We start from the raw sequence: 22839 nt of genomic DNA on the forward strand, positions 1-22839 counted from the left end.
TTCTAAAAATAGTTTAATCTTTACCAGTGAACAATATCACTCAAATTAATTGTTATTTGTGATGTTTATTATTGTCATTTCAATTGTGTATAAATACTTGCTTATAATTTTAATAAGCAAGATTCGGACTCAGGACTTTACACTGAACACAGTCCATCTGTAATAAAAGTATTAGTATTCCATGCTGAATTATTGGTTTATTCATTCGCTAGTTCCAAAGTCTCAAGAGTTAGTTTTCACCAGAGTTTCAGTATCAGAGTTCTCATTGCTATTCAGAGCAATCATTCGTTGTGTGATCAGGTGCATCACACAGTTTCAGTAACAAGAGGCCATTCATTCAGGCTCTTGTTACACACCCGACAAGTCACCTTGTTTCCCCGGTGACAGATTGGTGGACGACGACGGCGTGCTGACTTCTATGCTCAGCACACGATCCAGAGACCTCAAGCAGCCAAGCGAGTTCCCAGACAAGTAGCGTAAACAATATTCAGTGATGGAGTACAGCTTCCGACCACAATGGAGACCATGGAACATCCAGTCAGGTTATAGTCCAGCATGTGGAAGGTGTGGCAAATTTCACAAACATTATATTTGTAACTCTTTCAATCAGAGATGTTACTCGTGCGGAAAATTCGGACATTATTCTAGTAAGTGTTTTTCGAAAGCAGCAAAAGACAACAAAAGTACACCAGTGCGTGTGAAATCTAAAAAGCAGAAAGAGCGCGATACAGCGAGAATACACAGCTATATTCAGAGTAAAAATGTTATACGTGCTTTACCGTTCTCTGGTATGAGAAATTCACCGTTCATTCAATATTTGGATATTTCAAATGTGCTCAAAACAGAATTAAAAAGTGTGAAACAGAAAATTATCAAGGAAAAGAATACAAATCTAGAACATCAAAAGTGCATCGAGGCACTCAAAACTCAATTAAAGAATCAGCAAATCATCGAATCAGAGAGAGACCAGTTCAAGCAAGAACTTGAAAACCTTAGTCAACAGAAAGAAGAAAGTGTTGCGCGTATAAACGTACAGGAATATGTCAATCAAATTCAAGAATTACAGGAGCAATTAATTGAAAAGGACGGAACTGTGAAAATGGTCCAAGATCTATACTATTTACGTTCGACCGAATTTACGGATGAAATCCAATCATTAAATAATGAAAAACAAGCATTGGAAAAAGAAAAGGCAGACCTATGTTCAAAGGTAAATTTTCAAGCGGATTCGATTTCTCAATTGACTTTTCAACTTCAGGACCTTAACCACGAACTCCATCTTGTATCCCGCCAAAACCAACAGCGTCCCAATAACAACAACAGACACTATAACAACCGCAGAGGAGGCCGATTTAGATAGTGCTAAGTCCGAGGACGGACTTAATTGGGAGGAGAGGCATATGTGACAGTGCAAAAAGCAGCTTCGTATATTATTTTGGACTTTAATTTAAAATTCTCAATTTTGATATTTAAGACTTTAATTCTTTGTGTTTTATAATTCATTTTATTTTATAATTTCGTTTCTATTTACATTTCATATCCAGGACTTAAAATCAACATGCTTTGATATGCAATTTAATTCTTAGTTTGGACATTGAGTGACATGTTTCAATTTGTTAGCTAATTAGTGACATTTTACCTTATTCATAATGTATGTTCTTAATTGTCTTAATCAGATTATCATTTAATATCTATTCTTCAAGTTCTAAAAATAGTTTAATCTTTACCAGTGAACAATATCACTCAAATTAATTGTTATTTGTGATGTTTATTATTGTCATTTCAATTGTGTATAAATACTTGCTTATAATTTTAATAAGCAAGATTCGGACTCAGGACTTTACACTGAACACAGTCCATCTGTAATAAAAGTATTAGTATTCCATGCTGAATTATTGGTTTATTCATTCGCTAGTTCCAAAGTCTCAAGAGTTAGTTTTCACCAGAGTTTCAGTATCAGAGTTCTCATTGCTATTCAGAGCAATCATTCGTTGTGTGATCAGGTGCATCACACAGTTTCAGTAACAAGAGGCCATTCATTCAGGCTCTTGTTACACACCCGACAAGTCACCTTGTTTCCCCGGTGACACTATGACATATCGGGAAAAGATGCATTTTTCGACTGATTTTTATCATTCAAACTGATTTAATTTGAAAACGAGTGCAGGGACCCCTATGTTTTAAAGCAACAATTTGTTTCATTTTGCAAGGAGATTATGTGACCCAAATTTTATAAAACTGTAAATAGCGCATTTTTTTTAATTTTGATAAACATGCAGCAAAAAATTACGTGTTTTCCTCTATTCATGAACATTTGATAAATATAGAGTTATTTCGGAATAAAAATTACATAATTTTCAATGATACTTATAAAATACAGAAATTACCGATTATTTAACAAAAAACAATTTGTGTTTATCTTTTAAAGCAAAAAAGTTACGTCGTTCTTTCGAAAAAGAAAATACGGACACAAATCTGAATTTTGAGCAAATATACAAATTTCGACCTCATTTTACTCAAAAAGTAGCACATGAAGGTATATTTTTTATGACATATTTGATTTAATCAGGTAAAAAATAGCCTATATGCAAATTTTCATCAACTTGTAAATACAGGTTCAAAACTGTATCGTATGCCCTTAAAGTTCATGTGGACCCTATGGCTAAAATTGCCGTATTTTCACCTCAAAATTTACTCTGAGTACAGACAAACCTGCGCATTTGTTAAAAAATTCAGGCATAGCATGCCCTAGATAAATAAATTTCAAATATGTTTTATGTTTTAGAAAAATAAAAACTTACCAGGATTTTGCTGTGCACTTTTTTTCATTCCTCCAGAAGGTGCCAAAATAAACTAAGTTGGGAAACAGGTTTGAGAACTTCCCCACAGGTAATAATTGAAGTGAGCTGTATTGCTTGACAGGACATGAGATGGACAATAGATACCTGACAATAATTGGTTATTTAAACTGTGTACATGAGTGGACCATATCAAGGTAAACTCAACTGTTTGTTAATTTTATCATCTTCTACAGGGACGAAAAAAAGTGTACGGAAAAATCCAGTTAAGTTATGAATTTTCTAAATCATACAATGCATTTGAATTCTATTTATCTAGGGCATGCTATGCCTTTAAACTTTTCCAAATGCACAGGTTTGCCTGTACTAAGAGTAAATTTTGAGGTGAAAATGCGGCCATTTTAGCCATAGGGTCCACATGAACCTTAAAACACCCAATTCAGTGGCAGTAACCCAACAATGGGTGGTTCAGTTTGTCTGAAAATTTTAGAGCTGATACATCTTTTAAACTTTTGACCCAATGTCAGATTTACTGTAAATGCTTTGATTCTGAGATATAAGCCAACAACTGTATTTGCCCCCTTTGTTTTATTTTTAGCCATGGCAGCCATGTTTGTTGATGGATCAAAAATTCAGATACACTAGATACCCTAAGAAACCTTTAGTTAAATAGTTTACGACGACAGACGACAATCGACGGACGACGGCGGACGCCACTGAAGTGATGGCAAAAGCTGACAAGGGGCCCTTTGGGGCCCTGTGAGCTAAAAATGGATCTATGAATACACATGCTACATCGACCTTTAATGACCCAAATGCTATTTGCATCTGTCCTCGCTCAATGATCAACTGAAGTTTACAATGCTAATAAGGAGTTTGGTTAATTCTATTGTTCAGTGGCGGTCACCTTGTAATTTATCTTACTGCTTGATTGATTCCATTGTTCAGTGGCTTTTGGTTATTTATCTTACTGGTTGGTTATTTCCATTGTTCAGTAGAGGTCTCCTTGTTATTTATCTTACTGTTTGATTAAGACAGTCTCTTTGGAAGGGGGTTTTTGAATTTAATTGTTCTACTTCGTATGACAGTCGGTTACTTGACATAATTCATCCTTGATATCTATTCTATTTTTGGTTGCAGTCTCTGATATTGATTCTTCTTATAGTGTCTTTCTCCTTGATATATATTTTCCTTTGGGTGGGTGTCTCCTTTCTACTTAGTATTTATTCTATGTTGGGTGGCTGTCTCCTTGATATCTTATCTACTTTGGGTGGCTGTCTCCTTGCTATTTATTCTATTTTGGATGGCAGTCTCTGATATTCATTCTTTATTTTGGATGGCTGTCTCTGATATTCATTCTTTATTTTGGTGGCAGTCTCTGATATTTATTCTTCTTAGAGTGGCTTTTTCCTTGAAATTCATTCTATTTTTGGTGGCAGTCGTCTCCTTGATATTAACTTATTTGACAGTCTGCTGGATATTAATTCTATTTTAGGTGGCTGTCTCCTTGCTATTTATTCTTCTTAAGGTTGTAGTCTCCTTGAAATTCATTCTATTTTGGATGGCAGTCTCTGATATTTATTCTTTAGGGGGCAGTCGGCTCCTTGATATTTGTTCTACTTAAGGTGGCAGTCTTTATGATATTAATTCTATTTTGGGTGGCTAGCTCGTTGCTATTTATTTTACAAAAGGTGGCAGTCTCCTTGCTATTTATTCTACTTTGTATGGCTTTCTCCTTAGAATGTACTATACCTTAGGTGGTAGTCTCCTTGCAGTTTATTTTACTTTAGTTTTTTCATAGATATTTTTTCTAACAAGGGTTCTTTTTGTCTTGATATGTATTTTACTTTTGTTGGCAGTCACATTTTATTCACATTGATAAAAAAATGTCACCATAATATTGGACTGTACATACTTTCCCTTGATAAAAAGTTAATGTTTAAAAATGGTACATCAAGAGATTACTGGTCTATTGTGAAGGTCCAGAGTCACAAGTGTTGCCCAAAACATACTATGTTACAAAAAAAACCCACTCATTTGTGAAAATGTAAGAAGTTTAAAGACCTAACGCCAAATTATAAGACAAACCATCAGGCTTATAGTGTTTAAGGCCGTACTGTGACCTACAATGTATAATGGTTTACTTTTACAAATTGTTACTTGGATTGACAGTTGTTTCTCTGAAGCTCATACCACATCATCTTATATCTATATATAATTTCTTATTAACAACTGAAGAATTTTATTTGGTATTTTTTTTTCTTTTTCTATTTTAAGATTGTTGGGGGCATCAAAGTGGCTTTATACCTTCTCATTGAGTGTATTTTTATCTCTGAATAAACAAGAGTGCACTCACTGAAATGTCTAGCCTGCTTTACTTTTCATGGTTGATATAATGTAGATAGTCCTTAAGATAAATTTTACTTTAAGTATCAAAATAATCCTAATGTTATCAATAATACAATAAAATGAGGTCAAGGTAAAATAATCCAAGCTAGACAGACATATACACATAACCATCATTGTAAACACCAATTATAGTTTACCTACTGCTAATAGAATCTGAGAAACAGACCTAACAAGGAACCTTAATATTGACCAACCAACCATGAAAATAAGGGTCAAGATTAGATAAACCCTGCCAGACAGACATCTAAACCCAACTACATATTTGCTCCTGATCCAAGTCAGGAGCTTCTGGATTTGTTAGTCTTTTCTATTTAAATTTTATTTCATTTATACCGTATACCAGTAGTAGGTTATTTTTGCGGGTGTAAAATTTCGCGATTTTCATTGACTAAGGTATACGAAATATTTTGGCAGTTGTTATTTTGGCGGATTTTTTGACACATTCCACATTTCTACTCTGTATTGTATGTACACCGTGCAATCATTCCCTACCCCAATTATAGTTGACCTAATGCTTATAGTATCTGAGAAATGGGCCTTATCATGTAATTTAAACCCTGGATCACTGATCCATAAATGGTTGAGGTCAGGTGTACCCTGTTGGACAGACATGTAGATATTGTAAGAAACCCATGTACCAGAATACTTAATCTATTGCTAACAATAAGTTATAAATTCACATTTTGCAAAAAAGAACTTTTTTCAAGCAGTTTTCAAGGACAACACAGACAAATAGCAGACAGAAACGTCATTACATAAGGTAACTATATACAAAGTTAATCAAGTCTTCTACCTGAGCACATGAAATCTACCACGGTTTTCTGTGAGGTTTGTGATGCTCAGTTTTTAGTTTTCTAAGTTTTGTACTGTTGTTTATCTGTTGGTCTTTTCTTTTTTTTGCCTTGAAGTTATCATTTCGTTTTCGACTTGTGAGTTTGAATGTTCCTTCGTTTTTTTTAGCTTCTCTTTTTTCTACTCTCTGAAATATAAAGCTCATTGCAACTATAGACCTTGACATGGTACAAACACTTATGTTCAATGTGTTGATTGTTTGCCATTTGAATAATGTGGTCAGAAGGTTTTGAACACATTAAGTGCAGGATGATTTGGGTCTTATCTTTGGTCCACAGAATATTATGTTTCTTTTCCAAATGGCATATACATTAAAGAAAAAAGAGTGCACACACTGAAATGTCTCACCTTCTTTAGTAATCATTGATATTATGTTGAAAGTCCTAAATATAAAGCTTTACTACAACTATCACATAAACTCAACATGATCCAAGAAAATGAGGTCAATGTTATATTTATATAAACCCGACAAGAAATACATGTACACCTTACAATCATTCAATATACCAAACACAGTTGACCTATTGTTTATAGTTTCTAAGAAGCAGCCCAAGAAACCAAGAAAACTAAATGTTGACCAATGAACCTTGAAAATGAGGTGAAGGTCAGATGAACCATGCCAGGCAGACATGTACAGCTTACAATCCTTCCATACAACAAATATAGTTGACCTATTGCTTATAGTTTAAGAAAAACAAACCAAAACATAAAAACTTAACACTGAGCAATGGAACGTGAAAATGAGGTCAAAGTCAAATAAAACATCATAAAATATTTCTATACACCAAATATAGTTGACCTGTCGCATTTTGTATTAGAAAAAAAGACCAAACTCAAAAACTTAACTCTGACTACTGAACCATTAAATGAGGTCAAGGTCAGATGACACCTGCCAGTTGGTCATGTACACCTTACAATCCTTCCATACACCAAATATACTAGACCTATTGCTTATAGTATGAGATATGGACTTGACCACCAAAACTTAACCTTGCTCACTGATCCATGAAATGAGGTAGAAAGATTGATGGATGGATGGCTGTTAAATGTCCAGTGGCAAATTAAATTGTTTTCAAAACGAAGACATCTTACTGCAATATGAGTATGAATTGGTTATGAATTTTAAGACCAGCAAAGCAAGATTTTTAAAGTGCTAGTTCACATGTAACAGTTCATAAGAAGACATGTCATTCTTCCTACAGAAGGAAGGACTGAAAATCTAATTCTTACAAATCAGATGATAAAGAAGAAAAACTTTTTAAGATTAGCTGGATCTAGCCAGAATTTAATTACCAATATAAAACAAATATATAATGAGACACAATGTCACACACTACAAATCTCATACGTCTACCAGACATCTACATAATCTATTTTACGTGTATGGGTAGACACTACTACCTCATACAAAATCACAGATAATAGCTTTAATGGTTTTGATACTCAGTCTTTAAACAAAATAGTGGAATTACTACAGAACTGATTCCAAGGGAGACAAATCTTACTTCAATTTCTAAACTTGTATGTAAGGGGACAAATCTTACTTCAATTTCTGAGCTTTTATGTAAAGGGAAACAAATCTTACTTCAATGTCTAAACTTTTAAGAAAAGGGAGACAAATTGTAATTCAATTCCTTAACTTTTACATATTTCTTTTTAATCAGTCATGGTAGATCTAAAAGATCCATGTTCTGATAATAAACATTGTATATTTCAAAACATTGATTAAGATATTTTTACTTATTGTTTAAGAAAATAAAAAAAAAAATTAATCATCAGGTCAAATTTCTTGTCCTTATATTCAGTTCTGTAGAAATAACACCATCTTCTATGACCTTTCTATCAATAAAAAAATATCAAACAAACGAAAAAGATGTAAATACTGGTGATCCATAATATTTGTAGCACCTAACAACCTTCTATTCTTAAATAATACAACATTCAAATGATTATCTACTGTTTCTCACTTTGAAAAATAATACAAGTTTATGTGGACATTATTTTGTGTGTAAATTTCTTATACAGATTCTAAATATACTAAAAAATCAATAAATCATGAAATTGATTTTAAAATGTTTCTACTGATTCTTAATTTTTTTTTTTAAATAAAAATTAAAAATATATGTGAACATAAGTTTCTTAAAATAGCTTGTAACTATAATACAAATCAATAAATCAAAAACTGATATTTAAAATTATCAATTATTAATATAATAATAAATGTTTGCAAAAAAAAAAAAAAAAAGCTTAAATAATAAAATATAAATAAATAAAATTGTGAGAAATAAAAAACTGGAATTCAGTGACCAAAAAATAGTAAAATATTAAGAATACTGTTTAGGCAGGGAATAAGGAAATCCTAACTAACAATGCTGATTTATATCATTAAATTGATCTATTTTCCCTTTTTCACAATAAAAATGGACAGCCTATATAATAAAATTTACTTCATTAGTAAACAAATGAACCATTTAAAAAAAGGTTTTAAATTTTCAAATTCTAGACATTAGAGAAATTAAGATTTGCTGCCTTATTATAAATGATAACAATTTCTTGATAAATGTTACAAATATCGGTAGAAGGAAAAACCTTAATTTAAGAACAATACCGATATTTCTGGTGTAGATTTGATCCCTTACCCAACTATGTTAACATGATAATCTACTTCCTTGTCTTGATAAACTGTCATGATTGAAACAAATATAACATAATATTCACAAACTATTATTTCAACTAATTTACCATATCTAAAGAACAAGGCAAACATGTTCCTAGTACATTATTTTTTTTCCTCCATAAATATTTAAATTACAACAAAGTGGTTAAGATATACATATACATGCTAAAATCTTTCTTTTAAAAAATAAATAATAAATTTTGGACGGCTTTCAGCACTTTGTTGTATAAAACATATATAAATTGCCTAAAATCTACTTTATCCATTTAAACAATAAATAAAAAGTTCCATGAATATAATGTGGACGGAATGACAATGAAGAGGATGGACTATCGTGGTCGGATTGGACTAGAGATGATACGGCTTTTCTCTAATTGTCCAGATAAGTCACGGACTTTGTCTGCCCAATAATCACTGCTCTGTTGTAGCTGTATAGACAACTGAAAATATAAAAACAAAAAAATATGATACAAGTGTGAGGTTTAGCTAGCTATAAAACCAGGTTTCATTAACATTTCTACAAAAGAAAATGTTTGTACCAAGTCAGAAATATGACAGTTTTTATCCATTTGTTTGAAGTGTTTAAGTTTTTGATTTTGCCATTTGATTAGAGAATTTCCATTTAGAATTTTCCTCTGGATTTGGTACTTCCATAAAAAAAACATTTAAGATTCAATTAAGCCAGTATTAGGAACATATTTTTTTTAAACCAATTCATATTTTTTTTTTTTTTTAAAAGAGAGCAAACAAGTCTTCCTATAGGTTAGAATGTTGTCCTTATTAAATTTCAACAGGAAATTTCTACAAAAGCTGTAAAAAGTTGTAGCTTTGATAATCTTTTTTCTTTGATAAAATCTTATTTAATCCAAACCTGACAACAGTTGACACTTCATGTGAAAAATTGTTCTACGGATTCACTATCATTTGTTGAATACAAATTATGTGGAGGTAAAGATAGAATTTGAATGTTCAACAAAGTATGAATCTCCCATAAGCTTGCATAGAAATTTAAGCAAATCTGTGAAATACATTCAACTTTAATCCACAAGAATTGGTACCACAAACTTAATGAATCAACAGAATGTCAAGTTAGTCACATGCAGAATTAACACTATAATCATCTAGTCCACACAAACTTAACATAAGTTATAACAAATATGCATTAATTATTTCACATGCTGACATAATGCAAATATAACTTGAATTAATAAAACCAAAACCAAACCAATATTTTTGAATAATTAAGATTATAATCTAACAAAGTTGTTAAATTTCGTAAAAAAAATAAAGTTATAAAAACCAAACTAGCTAGTCAGCCATTCAGCTTGTTCTACCTTTTTGTAAAACCATGCAGCTTCATATATATTAGTTACAGAACTCATCAAACAAAAAGCAGGTTTGTCAATAGCAAATTAAAGCGATTATCTCCCTTGATTAAAAGAAACAAACCTATTCAAAACTGCTGGGATATCTCTGTTTCAAAAAGGAAACTTTCTGTCAGTAAACAAATTAAAACCATTTACTTATTGATTCTTAAAAAAAAACCGGTTTTTCCTTACTTTTTGTTAAAAGTTTAAAATGTGATTTTTAAGTTTCAAACACATTTAATGATTGTTATTTTAACTGCGGTTTACTGCATTAATTCATTCAAATAAATAAAAAAAAAAATCTTGTAGCATGATGTTTAAAAATTGTTTTTGGTTTTGCAGGATTAAACTATTGTTATACAAAGTGAATAATTATATCCACTATATCAAGACATAGGTCATGTAAAATTTGAATAACAAATAACCACAAACCATGCTCTTTAATAAAGCTCTGATCATGGAATGTGAAATTAATTTTCAACTCATTATTATGTTATTACCTCTCCAACTCTTTGTATCCAGTAATTTTTATCTAAAGCCGCAGCGTCCGATATTCCTGCATCTTCAATACCTTTACTGTAGGCTTTTTGCTGAAATTAAATTTAACAAATTAGCAAATGAAAAAAAAAAACAAAAAACCCCAACACATCTAAAAGATTGGTTTCTGTTTCTCAATTGCTATTTTTTTTAATTTTTTTTTTGAAAATTCATGGTTTTTTGAAAAAAATATTTGGCTTGTTTTGTTTAGTAATATCTATCTACACAATTTTATGTCCTTAATGCAAAAATCAAACTACAAAATAACAAAATGCTATGAAAATTTTAAAATGTTATTCATAAAGTATTCTAAAAACTTTTATTTCAAGATACTTTTAACTCTACAAAGCTAAAATAATGATACAAAGCTATTCTATCCTGATATTTCTTAAGTTAGTCAGAGAAATCCACAAATTTTAGCAATGTTGTTTTAATTTTGACAATAAAGATTTGACAACTTGAACAAACGATTTAAAAGTAATTTATTCTACTTTAAACACAATGGTAATTGATTTTTTTTTATATGAACTTTCTTTAAACAAAAATGAAACTTCTAATAATTTTTTCAAATTTTGAGTAAGCAAACCATTGCCATGTTTTACTATGTATAACAGCAAAAGTTGAAATTTTTTAGAGAATTCGAATTGCACATCTTTCTAGATTCATAGAATTTAAAAGACTTAATATATTTGAATTATTTAACTGATATCCAATAGAAAATTCATAGATTTCCCAGACTCATATATAATACATGTATATTTATAAACATTTAAAACTTGACAAATATGTACACACCTCTCCCAATAACAAGAGAATGAAGAGAAATGAATGACTTTACTGATTATAAAGAAGTTAAAGACAAGTCTAGAAACTTAGCTGTACAGAGCAATGTTAAACTTACTAAATGTTAATGTTCTTAAATCAAGTAGTTATCATAGTTTGTTTGAAAAATATTAGTGCATTGTTAGCAATGAAAACATTAGTTTTTTTCTTCAGAAAAGGCTTAAATATCACAGTATAACAATTCTCATTTATATGTATAGTTGTATTTAAGATAAAGCTACAAATAAAAGCATCTATTCTGTGATAAAGGTAAATGAGAAAAAGGAAAACTATTCTAAAGACTATGTAATGTCTGGGTAATACAAGAGTTGTGTCCCTTGTTACCTTATCAATATCTACATCAGTGGACCCCATCTGAAATGTGTACTTTAAATCAACATATGCTTCATCTTATATTTTCTATGTAAGTTGTTCGTCAACTCTAGTTAAAACTTAAAATTAATCATGAGCATAAAATACAGCAGCATTTCTGTCACAGCTCTAAACAATAAATATCAACTCATCAACATTTCTAACATGACATCAAATTAAAGAAATACTGTTTTCAAATTGAATGAACTTGCTCCAAGGATTCTTTGAGAGGATATTTACCACATTGCTTTCCTATTGTAAATTGTGATTAACATCACACATATTATTTATTTCCCCATGTATCAAGATTTTTCAAGAAAGTTCTTGGCAAATAGATTTGATTTGATTTTTGGTGTTTTAACGCCACTTTTAAGCACCGCATTCAGGCTATTTCAAGGTGGCCAGTTTTTATTGGTGGAGGAAACCAGAGTGCCTGGAGGAAACCACTGACCTTTGAAAGTTGGCAAACAGAATTCAGATCCATAAACTACTGCCATAAGGGGGTTCATATAGCCTAGGTTTCACACAAAGGATTTAAAGTTATAGCTAGCACTCTAAAACATATTAAATGAAGCAAACAACTTGTGTTACGTTGCAAATCAATTATTAATCTACCAAAAAATAAAACAAAGAGAATATCAACACTGAAGAATGATTGTAAGTCCACAAATATTCACCAATCTGTTAAATAAGCCATTTCAATTTGCAGGAAATAAATGTTTGTGGACTTAAAGTTTTAAAAATGAAAAAGAAAGTTTTAAATATGATTTCACAAATGAATGATAATATGTAGTATGAATTACTGAAACCCCAATGTAAACATATAAACTTTATAAAATCTGAAACCAGAAATCCCAGTACATTATTTGTCCTAACCCTCATATTACTGTTAGTTGACTTTCACCCTAAGACACTCAAAGCTTACTAATGGGACTCTAGGACCTGCTGGACTAACACATGGACATGATGGTGACCGCCTATGGCCAAGTCTTGTCGGCCGGTTCTATTATTTGTGTATAACATAAGTTTAGCAATTTTGAAATGGAATAAGTACATCAAGAATTATTCTAGCTATGAGAAAAACAATCCTATAGTTGATACAATTTGTATGTCCAGGAAAACAAAAACCACTAGATGTTGAAATCAGCTGACATGATTCGATCTTGAAATAACTTGAAAAAAAAAACTTTTAATTGGTAGAGCTCTGAATGAAGAGAGAATATTTAAAAAAAGGTGCAAAATTAAAATAATAACAAAATCTAGTTTACAAAATCTTATTTATACATACCGGTTTTTCCTTTAAAGGTGAACTGTTTTCTATATGTAAATGCCTTCGAGCTTCCATCTGAGATTTTAAACTGTTAATTGTTTGTTCTTTGCTTTCTATTTGAAGTTCTAAAGTTTGTCTAGAATGTATTTCTCTGTCTAAATCATTCCTTAGTCGTTGGTTTTCCTTTTGTAATGAACTCATCTGAAACAAACATAACCAATGTTACTTTAATAAACAGTTAAATATATATTTCAGATATACATACATTTCAAACTATCTCATCATGATTATAGGTTGGAATCTTTTCAAAACTACAATAACAATTACTTATACTGGAGTCAAAAACAAACTGCAAATTAAAAATAAAATTCAGACATTTTATCTTTCAAACCCTGGTTTGTAAAACTCAAAACACATAAAAACCTCAAAATATTTTTTTGAAAAATGCATGTTTAAAATGAAATTATATACGACCTTCATGCATTGTAAAATTAATTCACTGGGTAAAAAGTATGCTCATGACCATCAAAGAAAATTCAATAGTTAATTATTCCTGAAGAATTTGATTCCTTAGTTTGAAAACTTTACATAAAATTTGCAAATCGGATAATTACATGTACAGACCAAAGAAATACAGGTTGTCTCCCCTTAACTATAACACAATATATCTGGTTAAAAAAGCTGATAAACCTATGATAAAGGTAATTTATGCTTTGACTATCTAGTACCTGTTGGTTAAGTTGTTGTATATTGTCCACATTAATCTTCAATCGACTATGTAAATCTTCAATTGTTGCTACTTTAGCTTGAAGTTCATGGTCCTGGTCACTTCTATATAACAAGAGGAAAATAAAATAAATATGTATCTTTATTTTTTATTTTTTTTAAATGTTATAGTGTATAGAATATAATCTCTTTTTATGCATATTGTTAGCACAAACATTTTATTGAACTTAAATTATTCAAGATCCTTTTATTTATTTTCTCATATTATAACAATACTATCAAATGAGCTTCCTACTTTCTTTTTGAATTTACACAAATATCATGCACAAAAATAAACAAACATAATTCTTCTTTTGACTTCCTCAAAATGTCCAAGGTAATTAAATCAGGTTTCACAAAAATGTACAGTAGAATAAAGAAACTTACGCATTATCTTCCAGGCGATTTCTAAGTTGATTTAATACTACTTGTTGATGAGCTGAATGATTCTGTAAAGCCTGATAAAATATAAACATGACAAATTAATTAGGTTTATTTCTTTTATTCATATTTAGACAAATGAACTTTTCTTGTTTCTTATATAGATTAGACCGTTTGTTTTCCTGTTTGAATTGTTTTACACTGGTCATTTTTAAGACTCTTTATAGCTTGCTGTTTGGTGAGAGCCGAGTTGAAGGCTGTACTTTGACCTATAATGGTTTACTTTTACATATTATATATACATCTATTTGGTTATTGAAAGAGGTATTTGAGCAACTATTAATAACTGACTATAATATGAAAGACCAATCTGAACTTTTACACATGACAAAATAAATATGTTTATAGAACTCATTCTTGGAAACATAGTTTAGTCCAATTTCATTGAACACATTAATCCTAGTCTCCAACCACTGTATAAAGGACCAAAACAATGACTTATTCTGACGTGATGACAATGTTTTAGAGATGAGAGGGAAGTTTTTTCATCATAAATGTATAATTACCTTAAATTTGTCAGACTCATCTCTCCTTTCTTCTAATTCAATCTTTGCTTTATTGCTGAATTTCTGTAATTTGGTTACTTGCTCTAAAAGTTGTCTGAAAAACAAAATAATTATTAAATGACAGTTCTGTACTTTTTCAGAGGTCACTTTACTGCATATAACTGACAATGGCCTCTCTCCCTAGGCTGCAAAAACTTCCTTAATTTGGATGAATATAATTCATTTAAAAAAACACCAAGATAATGAATGGAACTAAAATTTTCAAACATTTATTTCATTTTGGTAAACTGCACCAAGACTTCTACATAAGTACCTACATTCTTCTTCCTAGGAAAATTTTAAGATGTAAAATGAACAAACTCACTATTTCAGTGGTTCTGAATATATATTCTTAAACACATAAACCTTTGAATAAAAGTGTGAATATATAAAACACTTACTCTTTTTCAGCAGTGAGAGTCATAATGGCTTTACTTTGTTCTCTGATCTTCTTTCCAAGTTTCTCATTGGCAAGTCTAGTAAAAAAATAAACATAACTTTCAAATAAACAATAAAGCTATAAAACTAACATTCATACACGGTCCATGTTTCACAATAATAAATACATACATCAATTTCTGATGTACAGTATACAAGTCTTTTTCAAACTTTAAATGATTTTTTTTTCCATAAAATTTCACAATAATTTTATTCTGTCAAGAAGTAAAAAATGTCCACTGTTGAATAGCTTCATCATCATATCTTATTTAGTACTCATAGCCTGAACATATGTTCATTGTATAAATCCAGGCTTTCCCTTTGTGGATATTTTTGATCATTGTTTTATTTCCCTTGTGGTTGTTCCTAATGTTTTATTGGATACCTCCATTGATTTCTTACAAGTTACAAATTTCTTTTTTGTTTGTTTTAAGGTTCCATAAACTGTCAGCATGCATAAAGGAACCAACAGGGTTATTAAAAAATAATACTTTGAGGAAAGACAGACAAAACCAATATCAAAATGAAAGTTGTCAGACAAAATAGATAAAGCTACACATTAAGCAACACAAATTCCACATGAGAATCCAGGGGATTGCAGTTCCTGCTCCACCAATGAAATTTCAAGAAGCACATGACATAGAAAACTCTCAAATATTTTAATACCTCCTCATTCTACCAAATTACTTACTTTTGTTCCTGGACCCAGGTATTGACATTCTGAACAACTAGTTCACTCTCCTTGTGAAGCCTGTCACCATTTGACCTTGATTCTTCAAGGGCAACTCTCAGGCCTTGGATTTCATCATTTGCACTCCTGTAGTTGTGGTTCATTAACTCAAGTTGGTTCCTCATATTTTCACTCTGTAATACAAATTTTAATAGCATTTAAAAAATATGTATTATTCAGATAAAAAGGGTATACACATAAAAAGATAAATAGGACATTTGTAGGTATCATTACTGATGACATTTTTACTTGCCCCTTCAATCAACATGTTTATGAATAATTGACAGCCTGTTCATATAACAATTTAGTAATAAGGAACACAACTAATGGTTAAACTCTAATTTGCTAATGAATACTTCAGAAATTATAAAAGTAATAGAAAAACAAAAAAATAAATAATGTTAGAAAAATCTAACTATATTCAAAACACATTCTCTACATTTAGTCATTTTTCAAATTATTTTGTTCACAACACTAAGCACTGACCTCATCTAACTTAGCTTTATATTTCTCCTGTATATTACTAAGTTCTACTTTATACACCACTAATTCCTCCTCCTTAGCGGAGAACTCCTGTAGGCTCTGTCTATGTTTATCCTGACTGTTCAACAACTCCTGTTGGGTTTCCGAAAGTTTCATATCCATGTTCTGAAGCTAAAATAGAAAGAAAAGTTTACAATTTAGAATACAATAATAATTCATCTCTTTCTAAACATATTGATTCAAGCAATTTTTCACACTATATATTTACCCTCATCTTCCATTACTGTAGTTTTCTAAGATAATATTGATAATAGAAATGGGGATCTTGACAAGAAGACAACAACCAAAGAGCAGAAAACGGCATAAAGATGTTTGCTTTTTTTGTTTTGTTAATAAAGTTGTATAATACAAATTAACAAATCAATGCATTTATTTATAATGGTGAACCATTGACCACTGGCAAAAATATGAAATCTAGTTAAGGCGATTGCAAAACATTTATAAAGGAAATTCATAACTGATATCATGATGGGGGGCTTATCATAATTTATGAATTTATGATATTTCTCTTTGTGTGGCTTTTTTTTTTTATTTGTATGTTGGGTTTTTTTTTGAAGATCTGTGACTTAGGAGCATCCTTATATCACCATTCTTATTTCCTTAACTAACTTAACCTACAGCTGGTTGTAAATCTTATAAACTATATTTAAATCTGACCTATCTTTGAAAACATGCCTGCTTTCCCTAATTCTGTGACATAAGAGTTGATGAAGCTATAATTATTGATTTAAATTACCTCATCTTCAGATGCTCGGTTTATTTCCTGCAGTTTCCTAAGCTCGTTTGTCATTGATCTCATCTTTTCTTCATATTCACGGAGCTGTAAAGAGAAAGTCCATAAATCGTAAGATTTAAATCTATTGATGCAGAGGAAATTACTATTATATTACATCATAGCTTGGATTTTAGAAACAGATTTCACCGTTTCAGAATCAATAATCAATAAACTCATTTCCTTTTTATGCAGAGATTTTCATTTTGTTTTCATGTACAGTTTGAAAGATGACAGATTTAAACCCTCAAAATACCTGTACAAAATCATTGGAAGCCATTATATATTAAAATAAGATTGACATGCATGCTTACAGCTTATAAACCTAATTACGATACTGTGATTTCATTATAATTCGTTTGATACCAATTTTTGTGGATGTCATGGTTACCCAGGAATGACAAATTCCAATGTACAACAAATCATAAATTTTCAATAAAATTGTATATAGACTTTGACAAAACTATGAATCAAATATCCACCAAAATGCAAGTTTCCACTAATCCATGAAAGTTAGTACCCACAAAAATAAATAAATTCACAGTAATAGATTTTTTTTTCAAAATTATCTTAAACTAGTCATCAATAGTACCTCTTCTGTGATTGCCATGTTTTGTTGCTGAGATTTGTGAAGATCAGTTTTGAGTGCTGCCAACTGTCTGGAATTCTCTGACAACTGATCCATGGATTCCTTGTGATGACCTTGAACTGTGGTTAATTGAACTTTGAGGTCATGTGTTCTCTGTTCCTGGTCCATTAACTTTAAAAATTCAAAACATGACAATAGACGACAATCATTTTTACATTTATTACTATTTAATATCAGATTAAATAATTTTTACTGCTAGATGTGTAAATTCAATAAAGTTCCATAACTCTAGAACAAGAATTGAAAATCATTAAAACTGTATTTAAAGATCATAAAAAATCATGAGGTTTGGTCCAAGCAATTCTTAATAGTAATACAACTATAAAACCAGGTGCTCCGCAGCTGCAGCTTTATACGACCGCAGAGGTCAAACCCTGAACAGTTGGGACAAAACATTCAAGCGTGATACAGCTCTGAATTTGGATTGTGATCAAATTTTTGACATTACATGGTTTTTTTTTACACAAAACAAATGTCAAGATTTTACAAATCAATTAAAGATTTCTTCTTCAAACTTTTTAAATCTAAAATTAAATAGTTGACACAGTATAGGTTTCTGACACAGAATGAATGTGGTCTAATGAACTTAAAATTTTTTTTTTGCCTTTGAGCAATTCACTATGCTGTTGAATATTAATCCTCTCAAAAAAATGTTTGAAGAAATTTTCTTTTTATTTATGAAATCTGAAATGAGAAAAATTTAACCCCCCCCCCCTTTTTTTTCACATCCCCGTTTCCCTTTTTCCAAAACTGATATCAATTCAAATTTCTCATGGAGTTTGCAACAAGAACTACTCTTTTAAATACATCATAAAATATTAAAATGTAAAATAAAGTGCTTGTTATCACTGAATGGTAAAGATTGGTTGGTAGTAAAAGTGAATATACATTATTATTGTATAAAACAATAAAAAAAACTTCATCAGCAACATTTTATATTGGCAAATTTCCAATGAAGTTATTTACATAAAGTTATTGGCAAATAAAAATAGAAAATGACATCATAGTCATGTCTGGCAAATGTCCAACATACATTATCTAAAAACATTTTAGATAAGATAAGGAAAAAAAGCTTCATCAGCAACATTTTATATTGGCAAATTTCCAATGAAGTTATTTACATTAAGTTATTGGCAAATAAAAATAGAAAATGACATCATAGTCATGTCTGGCAAATTTCCAACATATATTAGCAACTACTATTCTATACAAAGAAAGATAACTCCAATTGAAAATTAATTGCTATTGCACAATATTGGCAATTAGATATTTCTTGCTATTGTGCAATACTGTGCAATTGAAAATTTCTTGCTATTGCACAATACTTGATATGGAATCCTGATTTGGACCAACTTGAAAACTGGGCCCATAATCAAAAATCAAAGTACATATTTAGATAAAGCATATCAAATAAGCCCAAGAATTTATTTTTTGTTAAAATCAAACTTAGTTTAATTTTGGACCCTTTGGACCTTAATGTAGACCAATTTGAAAACTGGACCAAAAATTAAGAATCTACATACACAGTTAGATTTGGCATATTAAAGAACCCATTTATTCAATTTTTGATGAAATCAAACAAAGTTTAATTTTGGACCCCCATTTGGACCAACTTGAAAACTAGGCCAATAATTAAAAATCTAAGTACATTTTTAAATTCAGCATATCAAAGAACCCCAAGGATTCAATTTTTGTTAAAATTAAACTAAGTTTAATTTTGGACCCTTTGGACCTTAATGTAGACCAATTTGAAAACGAGACCAAAAATTAAGAATCTACATACGTAGTTAGATTCGGCATATCAAAGAACCCCAATTATTCAATTTTTGATGAAATCACACAAAGTTCAATTTTGGACCCTTTGGGCCCCTTATTCCTAAACTGTTAGAACCAAAACTCCCAAAATCAAACCCAACCTTCCTTTTATGGTCATAAACCTTGTGTTTCATAGATTTCTATTTACTTATACTAAAGTTATTGTGCAAAAACCAAAAATAATGCTTATTTGGGCCCCTTTTTGGCCCCTAATTCATAAACTGTTGTGACCTCAACTCCAAAAATCAATCCCAACCTTCCTTTTGTGGTCATAAACCTTGTGTTAAAATTTCATTGATTTCTAATTACTTATACTAAAGTTATTGTGCGAAAACCAAAAATAATGCTTATTTGGGCCCTTTTTGGCCCTTAATTCCTAAACTGTTGGAACCAAAACTCCCACAATCAATCCCAACCTTACTTTTGTGGTCATAAACCTTGTGTTAAAATTTCATTGATTTCTATTTACTTTTACTAAAGTTAGAGTGCGAAAACTAAAAGTATTCGGACGACGACGACGACGACGACGACGCCGACGACTCCAACGTGATAGCAATATACGACCAAAAAATTAAAATTTTTGCGGTCGTATAAAAATAAGTAATATAGTCTGACAAAAGTATATTCTTGTATGAAGAATCACTTAAAGAAAGTTCAGAAATGTAGTTTTTTTTAACACTTTAGGTAGCTATGATGATAACTTACATCAGCATGTGCCCTCCTATACTGTTCTTGTGTTTTCTCATATTCAGCCTGAATCTGGGCCAGTGTTTCTTCATATCTTTCAATCTGTAATTCATAAATAAGCATTACTTTTAGGGCAAAAAATCCAGTATTAGAGTGGACATGTATATAGAAATACATGTGGATAACTTACAGTATTGTCATGTAAACCAGATACTACTGTTACCCAATCATCAACTGATTGTTTATTGCAACAGAAGAATTCTATGCAGGGTATCAGTTACAAGTTTTCAACTACTTTTTTGTTTGATTGTTTTGTGTATGTCTCCACTAGCATCAACCATTTCAAATACTGTTGCTGATATACCTTGAAATTGTTTGGCAAAGCAATAAGATAAGGATGTCACTCAATCAGCTACAACCAGACAGATAAGGAATTTTTTTCTTTTTAACTAAGGTACCATTATATAAATCATTTTTTAAAAACTATTGGATTTAAGAAACATCATTCAATCAATCTAGTGTAAACAAATTTGTGTTCTAGATTTTGACCCCTACCTCTTGTGCATGATGATGAGACTGTTTCTGAGCAGTCTGTAAGTTCATCTTAGCTACTCTCAACTGTCCTTCCCTCTCTGCTAACTCCTCCTTTAATGCCCTTTGTCTCTGTTGTAAGGATTCAATTTCCCCTCGGAGCTTGCTGATTAAATCATCTTTTTCTTTAATCTGTAATTTGTAATAAAAAAAACATTCATATCAACAATGGAAGACTGTTATTTCATTTCCTGAAATGACCATATCTTTTCATATAACTTTATTCTTCTCTATTTTAATATAAAAATTTGCTTCATAAATTTTCCCTTCACTGTCTTACTTAGACATACAGCCTCTTTATCAGATAATCATTAGGAATACACTTTGGTATAAACCAATGCTTCTACAAGTACTTACTAAAACAATAAACACCAGTAATAGAGCATAACATATTCAAGTCTCAACCAGGTTTTCTTGAAACTGGTATATTTTATCACAAAGTCCTTAGCTTAAACATATTTGACTCAGACTTAAAATGCACATCCTCTAAAACATTTTGTTACAAACAGCTTTTGATAGTCTTAAAGAACTGACTAATTTAGGGATTATTTTAACCCTGAATGATGCATGCAGTAATTATTCCATGATTCAAGTCTTGATTGGTAACTGCACAACAATTATTTCATATTTTGAAACCTGACTTACATGATTAGTGAGATCCTGAACTGATTTGTTATAGTTATCAATATCTTCCTGTAGATCAGAATTGATTTTCTTGGCCTGATTATATTGTCTGGCAGTTTCTTGGTGACGTTCTCGTTCAGCTCTCAATTCTTGTTGAAGCTGAGTTAAAATCTGATCTTGCTGTTCAACCTATGGTGGAAAATAAAATTAGAATATTTTTTCATAATAAATATCATATGCATTATACATTTGTACCCAAATCCCAATGTAGTGGAAATTTTTCAAACCAGTCAAATTTTGTTCTATTGTACATGTATGCATTCTGATGTGAGATTATCTGGTAATGTTTAAATCCATTTTTATAATCTACTTCTGTTTTAGTCCAATGTTTCAAAGAAAACCTAATATGCAATTTAGTAAAATGATACATCTGTGCATATAATTCATTATTAATTCGATTCCAAATTTTGTACTACTTAGAATTCATACCGTATTCCCTTGATGTCAATATATGTAACTTTTGTTATCTCTTGAAGCATTTGCACTTTTCAGGTGCAGGTATTGTTATGAACAAGAAGAAAAATACATGAATCTGAAGTATTCAACCCTTACCCTGCTTCTATATACTTTTAAAAATTGTTACATCCTAATAATTTTAAGAACTAATGAGTTAACATACCTGTTCTGACAACATTTTCTCCTGTTCCCTGGACCCCTCCAACTCCACCTCTAACTTGTGAGCCTGTTGTTTATAAGCCATTCCCTCTTGGACAGTAGCATGATGCTCTTCTTTGACCTTCACCATGTCTTTACGTAACTTATCAATAATGGTTTTCTGCTCAATGATTTCTTCTTCGAAACTTGTGCTACGTTCCCGTAGCGTCTTAACTTCCATCTGTAACTTCCTGTTGACCTGTTCATGCCGGACGACCTCGGTCACACGCTGACTTAGTTGATCCTGAGTGGTCTGTAGAGATTGTTCCATCAACATCAACTTTTCTTCATGATGTGCCAACTAAATATATCAACATGTAATTTATCAGTAATAGTCATATAGTAATAAATATAAGAAGATGTGGTATGAATGCCAATGAGACAACTCTCCATTTAAGTTACAATGTGTTAAAAGTTAAAT

The 22839-nt window shown here is 30.8% G+C and overlaps 1 protein-coding gene across 44 annotated transcripts in view; it reads right to left on the reverse strand.

Moving 5' to 3' along the window:
* Positions 1–7314: 7314 nt before the first annotated feature.
* Positions 7315–22839, reverse strand: part of LOC139524252 (uncharacterized) — an 82982-nt gene continuing 67457 nt past the window's right edge. For 27 of the 44 annotated variants that reach the window (XM_071318967.1, XM_071318965.1, XM_071318933.1 and 24 more), the window contains 16 exons: positions 22384–22719; positions 21726–21893; positions 21045–21212; positions 20508–20591; positions 17931–18098; positions 17303–17386; positions 16510–16677; positions 15985–16157; positions 15257–15331; positions 14817–14910; positions 14257–14327; positions 13833–13935; positions 13123–13305; positions 12760–12837; positions 10604–10693; positions 7315–9176 (listed from right to left, as the gene is read on the reverse strand). In XM_071318967.1, coding sequence (XP_071175068.1) covers positions 9066–9176; positions 10604–10693; positions 12760–12837; positions 13123–13305; positions 13833–13935; positions 14257–14327; positions 14817–14910; positions 15257–15331; positions 15985–16157; positions 16510–16677; positions 17303–17386; positions 17931–18098; positions 20508–20591; positions 21045–21212; positions 21726–21893; positions 22384–22719 — 2154 coding nt within the window. In that variant the 3' untranslated portion in view covers positions 7315–9065. Of the gene's footprint in view, positions 9177–10185; positions 10231–10603; positions 10694–11807; positions 11838–12759; positions 12838–13122; positions 13306–13832; positions 13936–14256; positions 14328–14816; positions 14911–15256; positions 15332–15984; positions 16158–16509; positions 16678–17302; positions 17387–17930; positions 18099–20507; positions 20592–21044; positions 21213–21725; positions 21894–22383; positions 22720–22839 lie in introns of all 44 variants that reach the window. The other 17 variants (XM_071318944.1, XM_071318947.1, XM_071318957.1 and 14 more) reach the window with 7 other exon arrangements.

The sequence above is a fragment of the Mytilus edulis genome, chromosome 5, assembly GCF_963676685.1.
Source record: "Mytilus edulis chromosome 5, xbMytEdul2.2, whole genome shotgun sequence".
In the NCBI taxonomy this organism is placed as follows: Eukaryota; Metazoa; Mollusca; class Bivalvia; order Mytilida; family Mytilidae; genus Mytilus; species Mytilus edulis.